At 39.1% G+C, this 18,717-nt stretch overlaps 1 protein-coding gene across 1 annotated transcript; it reads left to right on the forward strand.

The window, feature by feature from the left end:
• Nucleotides 1-646: 646 nt before the first annotated feature.
• On the forward strand, nucleotides 647-6,588 carry LOC115261505 (mucin-2-like). Its single transcript, XM_029863238.2, has one exon. It carries the CDS (start codon nucleotides 1,904-1,906, stop codon nucleotides 4,838-4,840), a length of 2,937 nt encoding a protein of 978 aa, XP_029719098.2. The 5' UTR covers nucleotides 647-1,903; the 3' UTR covers nucleotides 4,841-6,588.
• Nucleotides 6,589-18,717: the final 12,129 nt, after the last annotated feature.

Below are 18,717 nucleotides of genomic sequence, written 5' to 3' on the forward strand. Positions count from 1 at the left end.
ATGGATATTTCCAGATTTTTTTTAGAGAATCCCTAGGAAAATCCCTGGATAAATCCACGTAGTAATTCTAGGAGGAATCATTGCAGAAATCTTCAGAGAAACCCTTGGATGGTGAATATCATTTGGCATTTTTCGAAGGTAGGCATTTCAGGCCAAACATATCTAAAGGTCTAATCTGCAGAAGAGAGGCACTCTTTGGTTTCCCTCTCTTTCGTTAATATCTCAACTGTTTGTTTGAATTATGAATCGATATTCATTCATTCATTCCTTGCATAGAACGATGGTCGAAACAATCGTCTTTTGATTTGTACTACAAAAGTAGTTGAAAAGTGTACTATTTCATTCCAATAATTGAAAGAGAAAATGAACGAAGAGAGCCTTTCAAATGTAGATAGGACCCATTGAAATGTTTGGCCTGATTTACCTTAAATATTAAAAAGTGCAGGTTTTCCGTGACTTTCTTCTTTCTTGTAGAACTGGTCTAGCCGCACAAGTTTTTCATATACCATATTCTCAGGTTGAGCTTCTAAAATGAGCTGGATACGGTTGAATTTAGAAACGTCGAAATGACATTTCTAGCACTGCCTAGGATTCTTCAGGATAAACCAGCCTCACACTGAGAAGCTTTTTGATAGAGATAGAAACAAGTGTTCACTATTTGTTATGGATCGCGAATTGAGTCTGTTTTCGGTACTGCCACCCTAACTACCTACTGCCGTGAAGATCTTCAGCAACACGAAGTTTGCAAATGTTAGACCGATCTGCTGCTGCTGCTCCTTGAACAACACCCGTCAGGCAGTCATCGGGTTGGGGTAGGATGTGGGCAAATTTTGTCACCTACCCTCTCTCACACACACTGTTGTTCCGATGATGCTCTAAGTCACAGTGGCATGCTAGTTTATGCCATGTACTACAAATGAACTGATGCTGAAGCTGTGCCGGACTCTCAGATTCGGTTGTGATAGAATAACCCATGCCAAAGCTAGGCAGCAAGTCAGCCAGTCGGTCCGAGGTGCACAGCCAGCGGGATTGATGGTGTTGGTGTGCATATCGGAGGGTATCCTTCTCTTACTCTTTCGTTGGTGGTGTCGCCAGTGGTGCTGTACATAAGACGTACTGGCCAGTCTTCTATGTACAAGACCGACCTTAGGCCGACCAGCAACGTGTTAAGACGATACGATGCGCTGTCGGTCGGAGGGGGAGGAAAATGAGTGTGTGCATGATAGAAAGAGTGAGTGGATGCGAGTGTGTGTAGAGATGGAGAAGATTAAACATATTTTCGCTTAAACTGTTTGGCGACGTCCAGTTGTTGAGCCGTTGGGTTCTATTTGTTTCCAAGCTATATTTAGGTTTCATTTGACAACGCGTCCTCGGCCGAAGCGAACGTGAATTAGTTTCCTTTCCGTTTCTCACAGCACAGCACCCAAACTAGAGGTGAAATAGTTTGGAGCAGAGTGCTGACACCGGACAGAAGAGAGAAAATCGTTTGGACACTGCATTCAGCAAATCCAGCGCCGCGTGATAGTGGAGTGTGTGGTGTTGTCCACAGTGATAATTAAAATTTATTGTTATTCTATGTAAATTTCGGCGGAAATGAACTGTTGTTTTAGTTTCTTTTGAGTTTAAGTCTTTATTTTGTATAAATAAATTTTGTGTTTTCTCTTTGTTAATATTGAGTTAATTAATGTGATTTGTGGAACTCTACTGTGCACGAACATCCGATGAAAGTCGTCGATCGTATTGAAGCAAATGCAAAATAAAGTTCAACTGGTGGGAAAAACGAAACCCTGAAGAACGTTGCGTTAGTGTTGGGAGTGTGACTATTGGTTGAGTTTCATTTGGGAACTGGAAGATCAAAAACTGGACGAATTAATGAAAGTGCAACGTGTGTGGTGTTTGAGTTATGGCCAGTAATGGGGGGACTCTCCATGGGGTTCCCCATACGCAGCAAAGCCTAGGTGGGCATCACAGTTGTTCTCACTGTGGGCTCTATTTCGATAGTTCGTCGTCACTGCAAGTGCACATGCACTATCATCATGAAAGCATGAATCGTTGGGCTCCCACGTCTACGGCAAGCATACCTAGTTCAACAACGTCGTCTACGCCAACATCAGACACTGAAAATAACAATCAACCATCATTGAAGTCGCAAGCAAAATCGTCATCGCCGCATCAAACCATCGCGGCAGCCGCAGATTCAAGTGATAATCAGCCATCGACTCCGCAGCCACCTACTCTTCCGGAACCAGGTACGCCACAAAGTTTTACTGGCGGGGCATCGCCATATCAACAGCCAGCTGCAATTATTGCCCCACCAGATATGCACTATCCAACCTACATTCACGGTTACGATCCTTATTATCATCCGACTAGTATTGATTACGGTAATCCACTGCCTCCACCACACCTCCATAGTCAATCTCAATCAGAGTACAAAGCAGTGCCTTCAGTTAGATACCACCCCTACAATAACAATAACCTCAGCAACGGAAACCATAACCCATCTTCCCTGAGCTCAAGCAACAGTGTTACAAACGGTACGTCACCCTTGAACAGCGCTGGATTGAGTCCGCAAGTGGTCAGTTCCTCCAGCAGTACTCAGAACCCTACCTCACAAACAGCAACAACGGTAGCTTCGACAACAACCACGACGTCCCCACAAACCAGCGGATCGCACATTCCTCCAACTCCATCTCCTTCTCCTATTCAGTGTGAAAAGTGTGGTCTGGTATGCGACTCGGACGATGTTCTAAGCGAGCATGACGCATCGGTACATCAATCTCAGCAACAACCTCCTACGCAACACTCATCCGAGGGTAACAGCATGAATCGAAGCGAAGAACCAGATATGCAAAATAGCTATCCTTATGGAAACAATCCGCCACCCTTTATAAAAGAAGAACCGCCGGCATCGGATATTCTAGATCTCGACTCGCAAAAGATGGTATATCCTCCTGAGCCTGTGCTACCGCCGATGAACTCATTGCACCCACTGCAGTCGATGCAACGTCATCCGATGATGTGGCCACATGATCCGCACAACTTCATGCCACCGCATCCGACACATGATTTGAAGGCACCTTATTACCACCCTCAAATCAAATCGGAATACTCAACAACTCCATCAATTAAAGGAGACTATCCTCAGCATGCCGCAATGCACGTAAAACCAGAATATACAGCTATTGTGGCTCCTGCGCCGATTAAAAATGAGTATAACATTCCACCGACTTTGCCGTCGGCAGTTCCGCAATCAAACCAACCGGTGAAGTCGTTCTCCGAAGAAGTTAGCGAGAATAATCAATTGACAACAAGTCCGTCGGACTTTCCCAGCACAACGACACCACAGGAGAATAGTTCGCAATACCGAAACTTCGAGCCTCCCACTTCGTCGCTTCCCAACAATGCGCTGCCATCGAAAGGAACTGCGTGGAAGTCTAATGAAGCACGAAGGCCGAAGACCTACAACTGCACTGCCTGTAACAAGTGGTTTACCAGTTCCGGTCATTTGAAGCGACACTACAACACGACCCTGCATAAAAATGCGGTGAAATCAAGTGGGCAACCAGATCCCGCAACGTTGCCCATTAGCATTCATCACCACCCGGGTCGTGATCCGAACTACGGTAACAAGGGAAGGCGTGGTTCGGCTGCTCAAATACAACAACCTATACAACAGCCAGTACCACCTCCCGACCCTCCTAGAAGTCCCGACTATGGTGCTCAATACAGCAGTGCACCGGGGTTTACAACAGGAGTACAGGGGTTCCACCAGTACAATGCCAATCTTCAAAACACTTCATCAACGGTTCCCCCAAACGGGGTAGCAGGTCCCTCCGTCCAAGTCTCCCCACCGAGGGGCCTGCAGATCTTCTCGAACAGCAACATGGAACTGTTGCAACAGCAGGAGCAAACGGATCAAACCCCTACTACCACCATCACCACCACCAGCATTCCATCGCCGCTGCTCAGTCAGCACACCATCAGTACAACGGAGCAATTCCACACCACCAACCCTTTAACTATCAACATCAGCATCCCATCATTCCAAACCATCCTGCCGGAGGCACCGAACTATCACCATATTATTGGTAATCACACGACATCCTCGGAGATCACAGAAATGATATCGAACGATCAGTATTTTACAATCAATGGGTTTGACAGTGCATCAGCGGATTCAGCAGGGTTGGGGTTTCATCGGTATTCGGGGGGCGCCGAGGTGTATCAGGGTGATACGGCGCCCCCCTTTTCACCGAATGTACCGGAGCCATATCAGGCAACCGATTCGCTCTTTAATGAACTCCGTACACCGACTCCGCAGCTAGCAGCGACGGCGCCATCCCTTTCGCCAGGACCCTGCTCTCCTAGCATCACATCAACGGGTACCGCACTGCCGTCGGAAACTCGTCTGACCGAAGTTCACCGGTGTGAAGAATGCGATAAAGTCTTCAATAAGTCTTGCTATCTGACGCAGCACAACAAAACTTTCCATTCTGGTGATAAACCTTTCAAATGTCATCGCTGTGGAAAACGGTTCCCTTGCGATCAGTCGCACGAGGAGCACCTAGCAAAACACGGAGGTGAAAAACCGTTCAAGTGCGAGCTATGCCCCAAGCAGTTCAATCACAAGACAGATCTCCGACGGCACATGTGTCTCCACAGTGGTTCCAAGCCGTATGCATGTGATCAGTGCGGCAAGGGATTCATTCGCAAGGACCACATGCTGAAACACTGTGAAACTCACCGAAAAAAAACGACCGCTGTTATGAAGAAACCACTCAACGGAAAGCTGGCCAATCAGGTTCACCCGAAGGCACTTATGGTGGGAGACGAATGACGATGGGTTCCCATCCGTTGTCTGACTCCTGAGCCGTGATCGCAACAGGCGGACAACGGACTGCCCACAGAAGGACGCATCAGCCGAAATGGTAAAGTTTGCAAATCTCAATGTTCTCATATTTTATTTTATTTTTCGTTTTGATGAATCTTAAGATTTTTATTTGTACGAAAACCATCGTTTCCTATCACAAGAAACAAAGTTACCTACATTATTCCTCTTGCCAAAACCAGGTGCAGTACACTACTACCTCAATGTAACATGTAATGAAAAATGAATGAAAAACAATCTGACAAATAGCCAATCACTAGTTTAATTGAGAATTGAAATAGCAAAAGCGTAAGCATAAGTCAGCACAGAAACCTACCTCAATAGTTATTACAATTCTTATTATGCGACGGAAGTCCGCCCTACAGGAACGCCCGTCGCAGAATAAGTAAAGCAATTCAACAAAGTTATACATTTTAATATAAAACGATATTTACATTTATATTACAAAACTGATGACGCAAACTAAAGCAAATATAATATGTGTATTCATTGTAATAAAGCACATACGGAGAATTGAATCACCTCATAGTGGTGAATACAAAGGAAACTTGAGAAAATATTTTGAAAATTATTTTAAAGCAATATTAACCGTTAATAGAGAAACAAGCAAAAATCACAAAACAATGGCTACGTCTATGCTATAGAAAGCAAAACAAGTACCTCTCTTGAAACAGCAACTATCGTCATCACAGGAACGGGGAGAAATTCTCACAATGGATTGGACAGTGTTATAATAGAGTAGATGGATTATTGCAAACCATACAGATACACAATCTTTCAATGAAGACAACAGAACAAATGTACAAATGAATCCTGCTGAAAACAGGAAACAAATTGAGTGTAAAACAAAAACAAATGAAAACAGTACTCTATACGAAAGAATCATATTTGTTGTTGGAAAAAATATGCAAAAGAACAAAAAAACATTAGCGTAAACGTTCAACTCGTGTCTACCGGAAACATAAAAAAGAAAAACATACACACATAGAAGCGCATACACTTGATAGTGAAATATGTTTGCGCGCGAATATAAACTGGAACGGAAACAAACAATCCTTCGTACCGAAACTGTATTATCAAATGGTTGTGTTAGATTAATTAATTACCTATTATTGAGGATTACAGGTTTTCCGCGTTTGTTTCGATCCCCGATATCTCTGTGTCTGCTGCTACGTCCCGGGTCCAATAAAATCCATTCTGTCTGTGACGGCGCCCGCTCAATAGCACGAGCTCGTGGCCGAGGTTCAGGTTCAACTGAATTCATTAGGCGGTCGTCTCCCGGTTCCTTTGCAGTGTGTCCCGAGTAGGAAATTTTTGGTTTATTTTGTATGACAAGATTATTTAGAAGTGTTAGCAAGTTGGTGTAACACATTGCTTAATAACGTTAAAAACGATGATCCTAAACTTTAATTTCTATTACAGCGTTCATCGTCATCACATTATTAAATACAACATCTGCTGTTACCTTCAATAAATGAAGTTAAAAAAATACAAAACTTCTTTGCCAGCTTCATTTTTATTTCCTGCTCGGGCCTCCCAAACAACAAACCAAACTCCCGTTCACACTTCCGTCGGGAGTCTTTTGTTGATTGGTCGCGCGAACGTCTAGGAGTGGATTCCTCACCCCCACTACTTATGTCTCGTCGTTCCTCCTCCTCTTTGCCATAACGTTGTGAATGAACCTAAAGCTCCCACCCTTCCAAGACATAAAGCATCATGTTGTGGCATCTTCAGCATAACAGACAAGTTGGTTTCGCCGATGATGGTGTTTCTTTCGTTCGAGTGTTTTATCCTGCACTGTATTAGATGATTATTATTGCCATCCTCTCTTTATGAGCCATTTAATTTATGATCTTCCAATCAGGTTGTAAGTCCGTTAGAATTTACATTGTGAATGTTGTAGCAAGTGGAACTTTTGTTTTGTTCAGTAAGTAAGTGAACTTTTAGTTACCGTTGTTCAGTACTTTTTTAATATATTTTGTTCTGGTTATGTGCCAACAACTAGTGAAACATTCAGAAAAAAAGATTAACTATTTTTATTTGTTACCCTAATTGTATATACCGGGAGTATTACCTGTGCCAAACTTTTATCTGAGTTTCACTGTTTTACCAATTTCAAATAGTCTAATGTTACCACTGATCGACAACCACCGCTCATTTGGATTATAATCCAACACTTGAGTAGATACTTGCAGCTAATCAGCATATCACAAGAGAACAATAATTTTGAAATCTATCGTAGATTTAAATTGAGTATTGCACATTAGAATGACATATCCACTATTGTGAAACAAACCTAGCAAATATCAATTGATTTCCATGAATTGAACATATCCATCTTGAGTTAAAACTATGAGTGAACAAAATTCTCAAATAACGAATTGGATGCAGTATATCACTTCAAAATCGTTGTAATAACTGGATGTGTATTTGATAGAAAAGTATAAACCAATAATTATGACAAACAAATTACTCGTGGCGCATAAAAATGTGAATCAGAGTACCAGTGTAAAAAGAGTATTCTTAAAGTAAAGCATTAGAAGACAAAAAAATCGATCATCACGATCATACGAAATCATTTGCTCAAACCCTTCTTTGATTTATTACCGTCATGAAACTCTACCAATTCCGTTAACTTTGTTACCAAAATGCTGTGTGTAAAGTCCCCCATCGTCAGAGGATGGGATCACCTCAACCGAGTCATTCCATAACGGCAATGGCTCATCATTTCTGAATTACGTTGCCATTTTTTATGTTCCAAACAACATCACCACAAAAACTAGCCAATAAGCACGTTATGTAATCTTCGTAAAAAACACACATATGAAAACTCTTAAATTGAGAGATATTTAATTTCCAACGTGTACAAATAGATCTTTAGTTTCAAATGCGATGAGATGAGAAACCGAATGAGATTAGGAGTATATGGATAATACTTAAAAGACGTATGTGAAGTTTATTGAAAAAAAAAAACAAAGTTTAAATTATATGGAAAAACGAAATAAAACTGGATGAAAATGTAACACAAATGTTTCACTCGAAAAGGTCCGACAGTCCCCCCAGAAAGGCTCCAGAATGCTGACTTGATCTTGTATTGAAGGTAAGTAGATGACAATTTTGTGACCAGCAGTAATTCATGGACTATTGTTCCTTAAGTTATGAGCATGAAAATCAGCACGATTGACTGTCCGTGGTTACTTATCCGCAATTGCATGGACAACTGTTAGATGTAGCAGATGCAACTTGGATTAGTATCATCCTGATATAGTAACTGATGTATACTAATGTCCAAACAGTTTTCATCAGACAATACCAGCATCGATCACGTTCGGCAATAAAACAAAGAAAAAGGAGTATTAGAGTATAAGGGTTAAACTTGCAATGTGGGAGCTAAGATCTGCATTTTCATGAGCTTTCTATACAAGTTTGCTACGGGAATGTTTTTGAAAACCGTGTGTGACTGTGGAATCGAGTTCAGTTCTACGCCTACTGGCGACAGAGATAGTCAAGTGATTCCGTAGCTTGAAGGAATAGAAGCGACCGTCTAGGGAATTGGCAGTCGTTGGTTCGATTCCCACCGGAGTACGTGGATTTCTTTTCATAATTCAGATTTCAATGTTTTATCGAGCATATGTTTCTGTTGTGCACATGGATGTCAGAGCATTTTCAACAGTGGTTTTTGATGTAAAAATACAGTTTCACTTTCATTTTTGCTTCTTTAAAAACTTTTACATTTTGTTAGTTTTGAATTCAATATGTAAATGTTCCTGTTCAAATTTAAAAACTTTTACATTTTGTTAGTTTTGAATTCAATATGTAAATGTTCCTGTTCAAATTTGTGGAGTTCGCTAGTTTGTCCATTCAACTAACAGGATTTTGATTTTTTACCTCACGGTGCGCATCTTAAAAAAATATAATGTCGGTGCCTAACTTGCTTAGTATTTCATTACTCAACGAGAGCTCTACAAATGTTTTTGAATTTTTGGAAAATTCATAGATTTTCACATTTGATACGAAAGAACACCTTTTGCTGAGCCACTATAATGTTTATTGGATTTTTAGAACTTCATTTTGATACCTGATATCAATTTCCAAGAGATTCTTTGGGATCACCTTTTGGCAACTGGGCAACTTGTACTAATAAGGATTAATCACCGCGGAGTATAACTGGGCAACTTTTTGACAGCTTTGCCCAATCCAAAATCCGACGAGGAATGATTCATCAAATCGCTTCCATACAAAGTTCAAATAAGTTTTTATATAAGTTCTCGGTTTTAAAAATTCCTGAAAATTTCGATTTCGGCCCTTTTAGCTTGCAGATTCAAATTTAAATGTCATTGAAACCAAAATACACAGATTTTGTGAATATGTCAAGACAAAAATTTTCAACTTAGCAAGGCTCGAAAATTTCAAATGCTTTAACAATATTAGCTGTAACTTTCTCATGGTTTGTATTTTAGCATAACAATATTCGACACAAACATTGATTTGGCAAACATCTCATTTTAGTCGTCTCATTTGTAGTTTTGAATATTTTTACCAGAAAAAGCATGTTTCAATGCTTGATAAAATAAAATCGATTAGCGATAAATGCACGAGTAAATGAGATAATGTAATTAACGCAATGTTCAGAAATGATGCTCTTGTTCAAGCTGTAAAGATTTGAGTCGAAGATTGTCATAATAAATTACACAGCGCAACATTTTTTTATCTAGAGCAAAGTCATGTGTCTCTGACAGATTTTGGGCCGCTGAATCCGAATCCGGGCTCAGATTTGCTCCAGCACGTCACAATTTTGAGCTATACCTCAATTTATAGGGTAGAATATGCGATTTTGGGCTTTTTTGATTGCAGGCCAATAAGCAAGGAAATAGTTTTTCAAGCAATTAAAGGGTAAATTGGTCAATCAACATCTAAATTAACGACTAATGCAAAATATGTCGTTTAACTAAGTGAGAGACGAACCAGCCAAGGGCTGAAAGTCTCTCTAATAAAGACAAATCAATCAATCAATCGTTTAACCAAATCAATTTTGATAGATTTTAGCATTTTATGTTAGTAAGTAAACTTGCATGCAACTTTGGAGGGTGACTTGTATGGGGAATATCGTACTTAATATAAATCGCTTAAAACTATCGAATTTGATTTGGTAAAACGAAATATTTTGCAAGAATCCCTAATTTAGATGTTAATTGACCAATTTACACTTTTAATGCTCAAAAAACATATTTGCATGCCTAATGTATTTCAGTCAAAAAATCCTAAAATCGCATATTTTACCCTATAAATTAAGGTATAGCTCGAAATTGTGACGTGCTGGAGTACATCTGAGCCCGGGTATGGATTCAGAGGCCCAAAATCTTTCGGAGACACATAAGTTTACTCTTGAGACAGACCATTAGTTAAATTTTGTTTCGCTATGTTAAACCATTCAAAAATTACGACCAGAAAAAGGTCTCCAGATAGCCTAGTGGTTAAGGCTATGGATCGCCAATCCGGAGCGGGCGATTCCCGTTCCGGTCGGGAAAATTTTCTCGAATCCCTGGGCATAGTGCATCAATGTGCTTGCCTCACAATATACAAATTCATGCAGGCAAAGAAAGCCCATCCATCAATAACTGTGGAAATACTCAAAGAACACTAAGTTGAAGAGAGGTTGACCAAGTTCCCGTGGGAACGTCAAGCCATAACGAAGAAGAATAACGGAAAAAAAAATATTTGTTACAAGTTATTGAATGAAAAATCTTTTCAAAATTACGTTTTGTGCAGATCTTTTTTTTAGGTGTTTTCAATAAACCATATTTTAAAAATAGGGGATTCACTGAACTGCGTAAACTGATTAAACGTCGTAAGTACCAAGGCTATTTTTGATTATTTCATTTGCATTTTCATGAAACATTTCAATAATCAAATAATCAGGGCTTACGCAGTTATTTAATCTGTTTAGTGAATACCCCTAAAGGGTGAATCGTTAATTATTGTGCCACCCTACCTTCAACTGATTGAAAATTAATTACAGTTAACGAAATGAAACCAAATTTTTACAGTAGTTTAGTATATGTAGGGGATGTGTGCCATCAGTAATCTCACGCTCCCATTTTCATCCTATCCGAAAACAAGCGATTACGGCACCGATTGATTCCGTTCTTTTTGTTTTCATGGGTGCTCACTTCTAACAAAACATACAAAAATAAGAAACAAAACAAACATCGCTTCAATCCTTTGTTTTTCGTACGATGAAAATGGGAGCCACATGCTTAAAAAGGGAACCAATACCCTATATATTTCAACTTTTTGGTAAAGGTTCAAAATTAGGATACGAATTTCACTAATTCACGACATTTTCAATTAACGCCCTCCATGTGGACATGTTCAGGCTCCACTTGTTAGTTTGAAAATGGCACAATAATTATCGACTCACCCTTTAGTATTTATTAAATTTAAGTACGGAAAATAGCCGAAATCTTAGCTAAATTAAAATGACCCCGATGGAGTGCTAACGATATTGTTTGATTTCCATTTAATAGTTATTTTGTGGAGACTGTTAGTTGCGATCTTCGCCCCGCATTACTCTAACAAGCTCATTTATTATAAAAAAAAACAACTAAATTTCGTGCTGGGTCACCAAGCAAGTGCAAATGGAAAACAAATGTACTAATCGCTCAAAGGGGTCGTTCATAAATGACGTAGTATTTGGGTGGGGGCGGGGTCCCTGGAATTGCCACGAGCTGTATGAGGTATGGGAAAATATGCTAGGGTGGGCGGGGGTCGGGTTGAAAATTGGCCAAAAAATGCTACGCCCTTTATGGACGGACTCTAACGTGTTTCTGTAAAAGTTTTTGGCATTTTTGTCTCCTAATAATCCCTATATAAGTTTATAATATAATATTTATGCAACACCTAAGACAAACACTACACTATTCTTGTCAAAAATATAATCAATGCTGTCCAAAAGGCAATGAGCAACACAAAAATACCCTTGCAGCACCGCCTGCACGGACTTGTAGGTTCATTACTACATTACTAACTGTAATTCTTCTTCTAACCTCTAACTATTTATTATTCAGTCGGTTAACTGCTCACAATGTGGTCGATAGGCAAGACACCGATCGTGGGGACGCATGGTCTTTTATGACTGAGAGCAAAAGGCACTGTTCTTCAATGAAGTGAGTGTAAGATGAAACTCAAGTATAACACACATGTCACAGATGAGTCACGGCAGCGTAGGTTTTTGTAACGCAGAGGTCACTGTTAATAACTTCTATCTAATAAATGCTAACTCCTACTTCTAGTAAATCACAGTGACTTCTGCGCAACCAAAAGCTGCGCTGTCGGAACTCTTCGGTGACAAGTGTGGTACTTGGGAAAAGTTATCAAGGTCATTTCCTTCTATGTATATGTACAATTACAAAACAACTACCACCTTAATCTCAGATGGAATGTAGAGTTATAATATTAATCATATCTTTCTTATTGAGTTTTTTTTTTGAATATTTACAATTATCGAAACAAAATCATTAAGGTCAGATTTGAACGACCCTTTTTCGTAGCATGGAATGATTTGCTTTGCCAATCACCATTAAGGAGAAACATCAGAGAGTACAAACATGGCTGCCACAATGGCCGACTTGGACCCCTACTCACGTTTTCAAGAGCTCCAATCTTAAAAAATCGTAAACAAATGCGCTCGATTTGAAAAAGCTGCTTCTGTTTGCAAGTGAGCAAAGCCAGGATAAACAAGTACGGCTTGGTTCGATGCTTCTTTCGTCAGATTTGTGCCTCTATAGTTTGTATGCAACATTGCTATGGGATTTCATGATGTTTCACCTTAATGTAAGATTTTATAAAGGAGGGTTTGGTCCAAAATTTCTTATGAATTGATGATGGTGATGATGATGATAGTGATGATGATTCCGGAGCAGGACTTGGCAAATCGTACGGTTACTATAAATAAATATAAAGATTTCTGTCTGGTGGTTTGTTCTCAAAAAATGCGTCGAACATATTGCAGACTTTTGGAGTCGATCAACATTAAACAACACAATTACAAACGTTAAATTGAGTGTATTGTGGACATTTGCTCCTTAATTTGAGCCTGCAAATTTAACCTAAGTAACCTGAAGTTTTGATTGCAGCGTTTCTCTAATTCAAAATTTTCAAATTTACAAATACTCGTTTGGAGAATCGGCAGATTATTTCTAGAAATTAGGTTACTTCTTAAATATATTCAAACTTTTTATATTATTAATCTGAGTTTGGAATATATCGAATATTGATACTATTTTCCGCGTACCCGAGCAGAGGAGAATATCAAAATCATAACAACAGCATCACATAGCCTGTTTTTATATCCTAATTTGTTATTATTAACTTTTCGAAGTATTACTTTTTTATGAGATGTTTTGTTGGGCAATCATATTTTGTTATTGAGATTCATCCACTAAATAACATTTCAATAATATACTTTGTTGTAGACCAATTTTTGTTATTATTGCACTATTAAAAATGTACAAATATGTGATGAACTATAACACAACAATAACAAGTTTTCATATTCACTGTAAAATACATTGTTATTAAGTTGTTATTAAATCTAACAAAACATGTTATTGAATTGGTCTTCCAGGAACATTTTTTTGTTTTGATTTTTGTTATCTTGCCGTTCATGACAGACAAGTTTATAACATAATGAGATATGTTAATAACACAAAAAATACTGATTACATTATCCAGTTATTATACCAAAATAACATATTTTATTACATTATTATTAAGTTGTTATTAAATCTAACAAAACATTTTATTGAATTTGTTTTCCAGGAACATTTATTTGTTATATTTTTTGTTATTTTGTCGCTTATGACAGACAAGTTTATAACATAATGAGATATGTTAATAACACAAAAAATACTGATTACATTATCCAGTTATTATACCAAAATAACATATTTTATTATGCTGTTGATATTTACTTCTGCTCGGGTACTGAAACTATGAGTTTCAATCAGAAGTTTCTGATAATATTTCAGATTTTCTTTGAGTTCACTAAAAATGAGTTCAAGTTGTTGTTTGCAGTTAGCATTTTCCCTTAGATTTACACACCAATTTCAGCAGTTAAAATATCAAGAATATTGAAATACCAAAAATTCAACAAATTTCGACAAGAAGCCAACGAACGCTCCACCGATTTTTTTTTGTTTTTTTTTACGGTAAAGTTTAACTTCTGAAAAATTTGGCTGAATGTCGAAAATCTTAACCTTTTACAAAAATCACAACAGCTGAAAAGTGGCTTAAAGCAGCTCCTGATAGAACTTTCTCAAAATGAATGTAAACACAAAAACGCACTTTTCAAATTCACCATAGAGATGCTGTTGTTGCTTGTATTGCGTGGAACATGACCAAACTTACTCTACCTGACACACTCCTATGAAAATTTGAATTGGGTCCTCCTGCGTGGTAACCTACTGTCGTACCCCTGCGCTCCTGTAGACTCTTGATACGATAAGGTAAACTGGGCTACTTTACATTGATTCCAGTCAGATTTCACACGCTGTAGGGTAACCTGGGGTAATATGCACCCCCGGGGCAAAACGACCTCACGCTATTTCACTATATATGTGAAGTTCCGTCAGATGGAAGCTAACTAGACATAAAACTGAGCCGAACAAGCCCAAGAATGACGAGAATATTCGAATGAAAAGCGTGGAAAACGATGATTTTCCACATATGGAAAGATTGTCTGATTTGAAGCGCACGCAATTTAAGCGATTGTGCGCCGATTATATGGAGACAGCCTACCATCCGCCTCCTACACCTTCCATTTGCTGCCGTAAATAGTAAGATGGAGCCGCCTGGTATTTCATTAGAATTCAAAGCGGAAAATGCCAGAGGTCGTATTGCCCCACCTCAAGGGGCTGTCCATAAACCACGTGGTCATGAGGGGGAGGGGGGGGGGGGTTCGGCCAATGACCGTTTTGTATGGACGAAAAAAAATTTTTGTATGGACAAATGACCACGCGGGGGGGGTTGAGAAGTCCCAAAAAAAATGACCACGTGGTTTATGGACAGCCCCCAAGGTGCGTTTTGCCCCCAACTATTTGTCAGCACTCAAATCGTAACACTTTTTTAAATTGTTAATTTGATTCGGAAATATTGATATCACGCGGACCAAAAGTTGGCGTCACTTAGTTAAATAAGTAAACTAACTTTCAATACGCAAGACACCCATAAAATAATCTTAATCTTAGTGATTGGGCCACGTTTGCTTAGGGGGTGCATATTACCCCACCTTCCCCTACACTTAATCGCACTTGTAGTGTTGGGGTAGAGTATAGGGCTCTCACGCAGCGTCGATGTAAAATAAATTCTCAGCATATCAAGTTACTCACAAAACATGAAAAATTCAACAATGTTCCGGTTAGCAACTTCAACAGCTTTCAAGCAGCTTTCTAGCAGTTCAAGAGGCTAACAATGAGCATTTCTGGAACTTATGTGCGAAGTTGCAGCAAGGCTCATTGTTAGCCTTTAAAGCAGCGCAGTCAGAAAGTATTACCTGGAACTTTATATGAACTCCGTGGTACTTCAAAGTGCATTTTTCATGGGAAGTGGAACTGTTGCAATCCTGTTTAACCTCCCGTAAATCGGGCTTTAGGACATTTGGTCGAATGACATTTGGTCGAATGACGTTTGGTCGAATGACATTTGGTCGAATGGACATTTGGTCGAAACCCATTTTTTGACGAAGAAGCATATGACATTTAGTCGAATGGATAATTCGTCGAATGGACATTTGGTCGAAAGGCACTAACTGATGAAGAGTTTTGAATGGGAAATAATATTATAGATTTCGGTATCATAATTTATATGTTACTGTACTTATTTGGTTGAAAGTACGTTTGGTCGAATGGACGTTAAGTCGTATAGCAATTTAATCGTGTTTGATTATATCAAACATAAAAAAGCAAACATTGTAGTGCAGTGTAGGCTTCGGCTCTTCTTTCCAGTTTCACCATTTCATTGCGTTTTTGTGTATAACATAGTGGCTTTTCCATCAAATATTTTTCAACATATGCTGTTCTTTCAAGTGTATTATTTATGCTGAGAGTGAAGAGTGGACATTATGGTTGTGATTTTTTCATCTATGATTTTTCCTTTCTTTGAACATAGGCTATTCTTTCAAAATTCGTATTTGTGCTATGTTTGAATGTTATGGCTGCTGTCTTTTTATCATGATTTTTTCCTTCTTTGAAATATAGGCTATTCTTTCACGTTTATTTATTTCATTGCGTTTTCCTGTACCAACTACTGAATGTTTCAGAAGAAATTTCTCTTTTTGAATACAAGCTGTTCTTCCGTTTGATATTTGGATGTTATAGCTGCAGATTTTTACATCGGATATTTTTCCTTCTTTTAAGCACAGATTGCTTAGGATCCCAAAATGGCCGCCACAATGGCCGACTTTGGCACTTACTCGCGTCTTCGAGCGTACAAATCTCTTCGTAGACAAAACCAGCGCACCTGATCTTCTTGTTTCAAGCTTATTATAAGTGACCAAAAACAGCATTGTAAAATGCACTGTTGTTTGAAGCTTGCTTCCTGAGAATTGTGCGTCTAAAGTTCTGATACACTGTTGAAGTGGGATTTCAAGTCCTTTGTCCTTAAACATAGGAGAAAGAAATCAAACCGTAGATTTTTATTTTTACGAGAAGACTGATACGCCGAAAAGATCCCAAGAGTATAACTGCAAACAGTCGTGATTAAAGCAACTTAAGCATAGGCTATTCTTTGACGCAGTGTTGCATATGAACTGAACGCGAATCAAAATAGTTATTTATGCAACAAGTTGCAAAATGATGATTTTTTTTCAGCACGAGTCGTACATTTATTCAACAAGGCTTGCTTGTTCAATAACATAACATATAAATAATAATATAATCTATAACATTATTTTCCACTCACATCTCTTTTCATCAGTTAGTGCCTTTCGACCAGATGTCCATTCGACGAATTGTCCATTCGACTAAATGTCATATGCTTCTTTTTTCAAAAAATGGCTTTCGACCAAATGTCCTTTCGACCAAATGTCCGTTCGACCAAATGTACTTTCGACCAAATGTCATTCGACCAAACGTCATTCGACTAAATGTTTTTCGACCAAATGTCATAGATCCCGTAAATCGCGCGCCACCACCGCCAGCACCATGCTAATGCTGAGTACAAACAGCGTGGTTTTTAACGTGTTATACAAAATACAACAGCGCGATCGCTCGAGGATTAAGGAATGAGGAGGCCTAAATCACAGAGCAGATTTCTACAATCAACACAATTTAACGTTTGTGATCAATGGTCCGTATATTCGTCTCATTCCATTCATTTTCAATTATCTTTGCTGAAGTGAGTCGAGAAAGATTGTACCGCGACGTTACAACATTTTGACGCATTTAGGTCAGATTTTCCAGTATCTTATCTTAACCTTCCGTAACTCGCGCGGTTGACCACCACCGCCAGCACCACGCTAATGCTGAATACAAAAAGCGAGATTTTTTCAACGTGTTGTACAAAATACAACGACGCAATCACTCGAGGGTTCAAAATGTGTTTGAGGCAACAAAACTTACGAACGAATTAACCGATCAGCATGACTCTTGCACGGTTCGATTCATATTCATGGTGGCTGTGTTTATAGGTAGAAAAAGTTGCAAAATAAACAAACAAATAGAAACAATGTGGAAATTCTAGAACTGTTATGGATAGGCCACAACTTCAACACAACCGTCACGAAACCAATCTAGGGTGCCGTGCTGGAATGAACTTTACAGTTGTCAAACCACCACAATCCAAAATGGCAACACAAAGTTTGCCGGGACAGCTAGTATATAACTCATGAATACGACCGTAAACCTCAAATATTTTTCCATATTCGGATTCCTTGTAAAGTTTGCAGTAAACATGATCAGTTGAACCAGATCCGGATTTCAGGGAGGCCAAAGGAAGTGCAAAAATCTGATTTTGACCCGCTCTATGCTTTAATTTGAGCACCACTGATCTAAATTAGCGACTCATGCCAAATATTTCGTTTTACCAAATCAAATCTGATATGCGTTGCGTGCGTTGCATTGCGTGGTAACGGAGTAATTCGTAGATTGCATACTGAAAGTTGTCATGTTAAAACTTTAATACTCCTATTCTAATTGCTCATGGAATGCTATTTGGGAAGGAACAGCTATCCAATCAGAGGTTGAAGTAAAAAAGACATGAAAACTTCCATTGCCGGCCACGCCCATCTTCTCCGTTACGAGGAAAGGAAAGGATGTGATGATATGACACCTACTTTATGAAAGGCCAGCGACTCACCGGCGCCCCCATAGGTGTCAAGGTGTTGGATATTTGGAATGGGTTGATTGGGGATTCACTATAAGCGAGTGATGCGGCAAGATTCATATTGTGTAAGTGTATTTGAGTTGATCGTGTAGATGTGTATATGTGAGTGTAAGTGATTTTTTAACACCAACGTTGGGATTGACATAGCTAAGAAATTTGTCACTCCATGGGCCTTTTTGTTTCCGGGATGGGGCACAGGCATTTGGACTATGTGTCCTGGCTAACAAGCCTAGGCTTAAGCGCCATTACTCGCTCTCTGAAACGATAAGAAATATATTTTGTGGATGGGAAGGGATAGGGAATAGAAGATACCTATTTATCGAGATGCCAGCGACTCACCGACGCCCTCGTAAATAGGTTTTACCAAATCAAATCTGATATGCTCAAAAAAAAAATCCATGCTTAAGGCGAAACTGGAAGCATTTCCTCACTTTTTGGTTTTTGAT

The sequence above is a fragment of the Aedes albopictus genome, chromosome 3 (assembly GCF_035046485.1).
Source record: "Aedes albopictus strain Foshan chromosome 3, AalbF5, whole genome shotgun sequence".
Lineage (NCBI taxonomy): Eukaryota > Metazoa > Arthropoda > Insecta > Diptera > Culicidae > Aedes > Aedes albopictus.

Excerpts from the sequence above, each read along its gene's own strand:
- LOC115261505 (XM_029863238.2), top strand. The coding sequence starts at position 1,904 with ATGGCCAGTAATGGGGGGACTCTCCATGGGGTTCCCCATACGCAGCAA.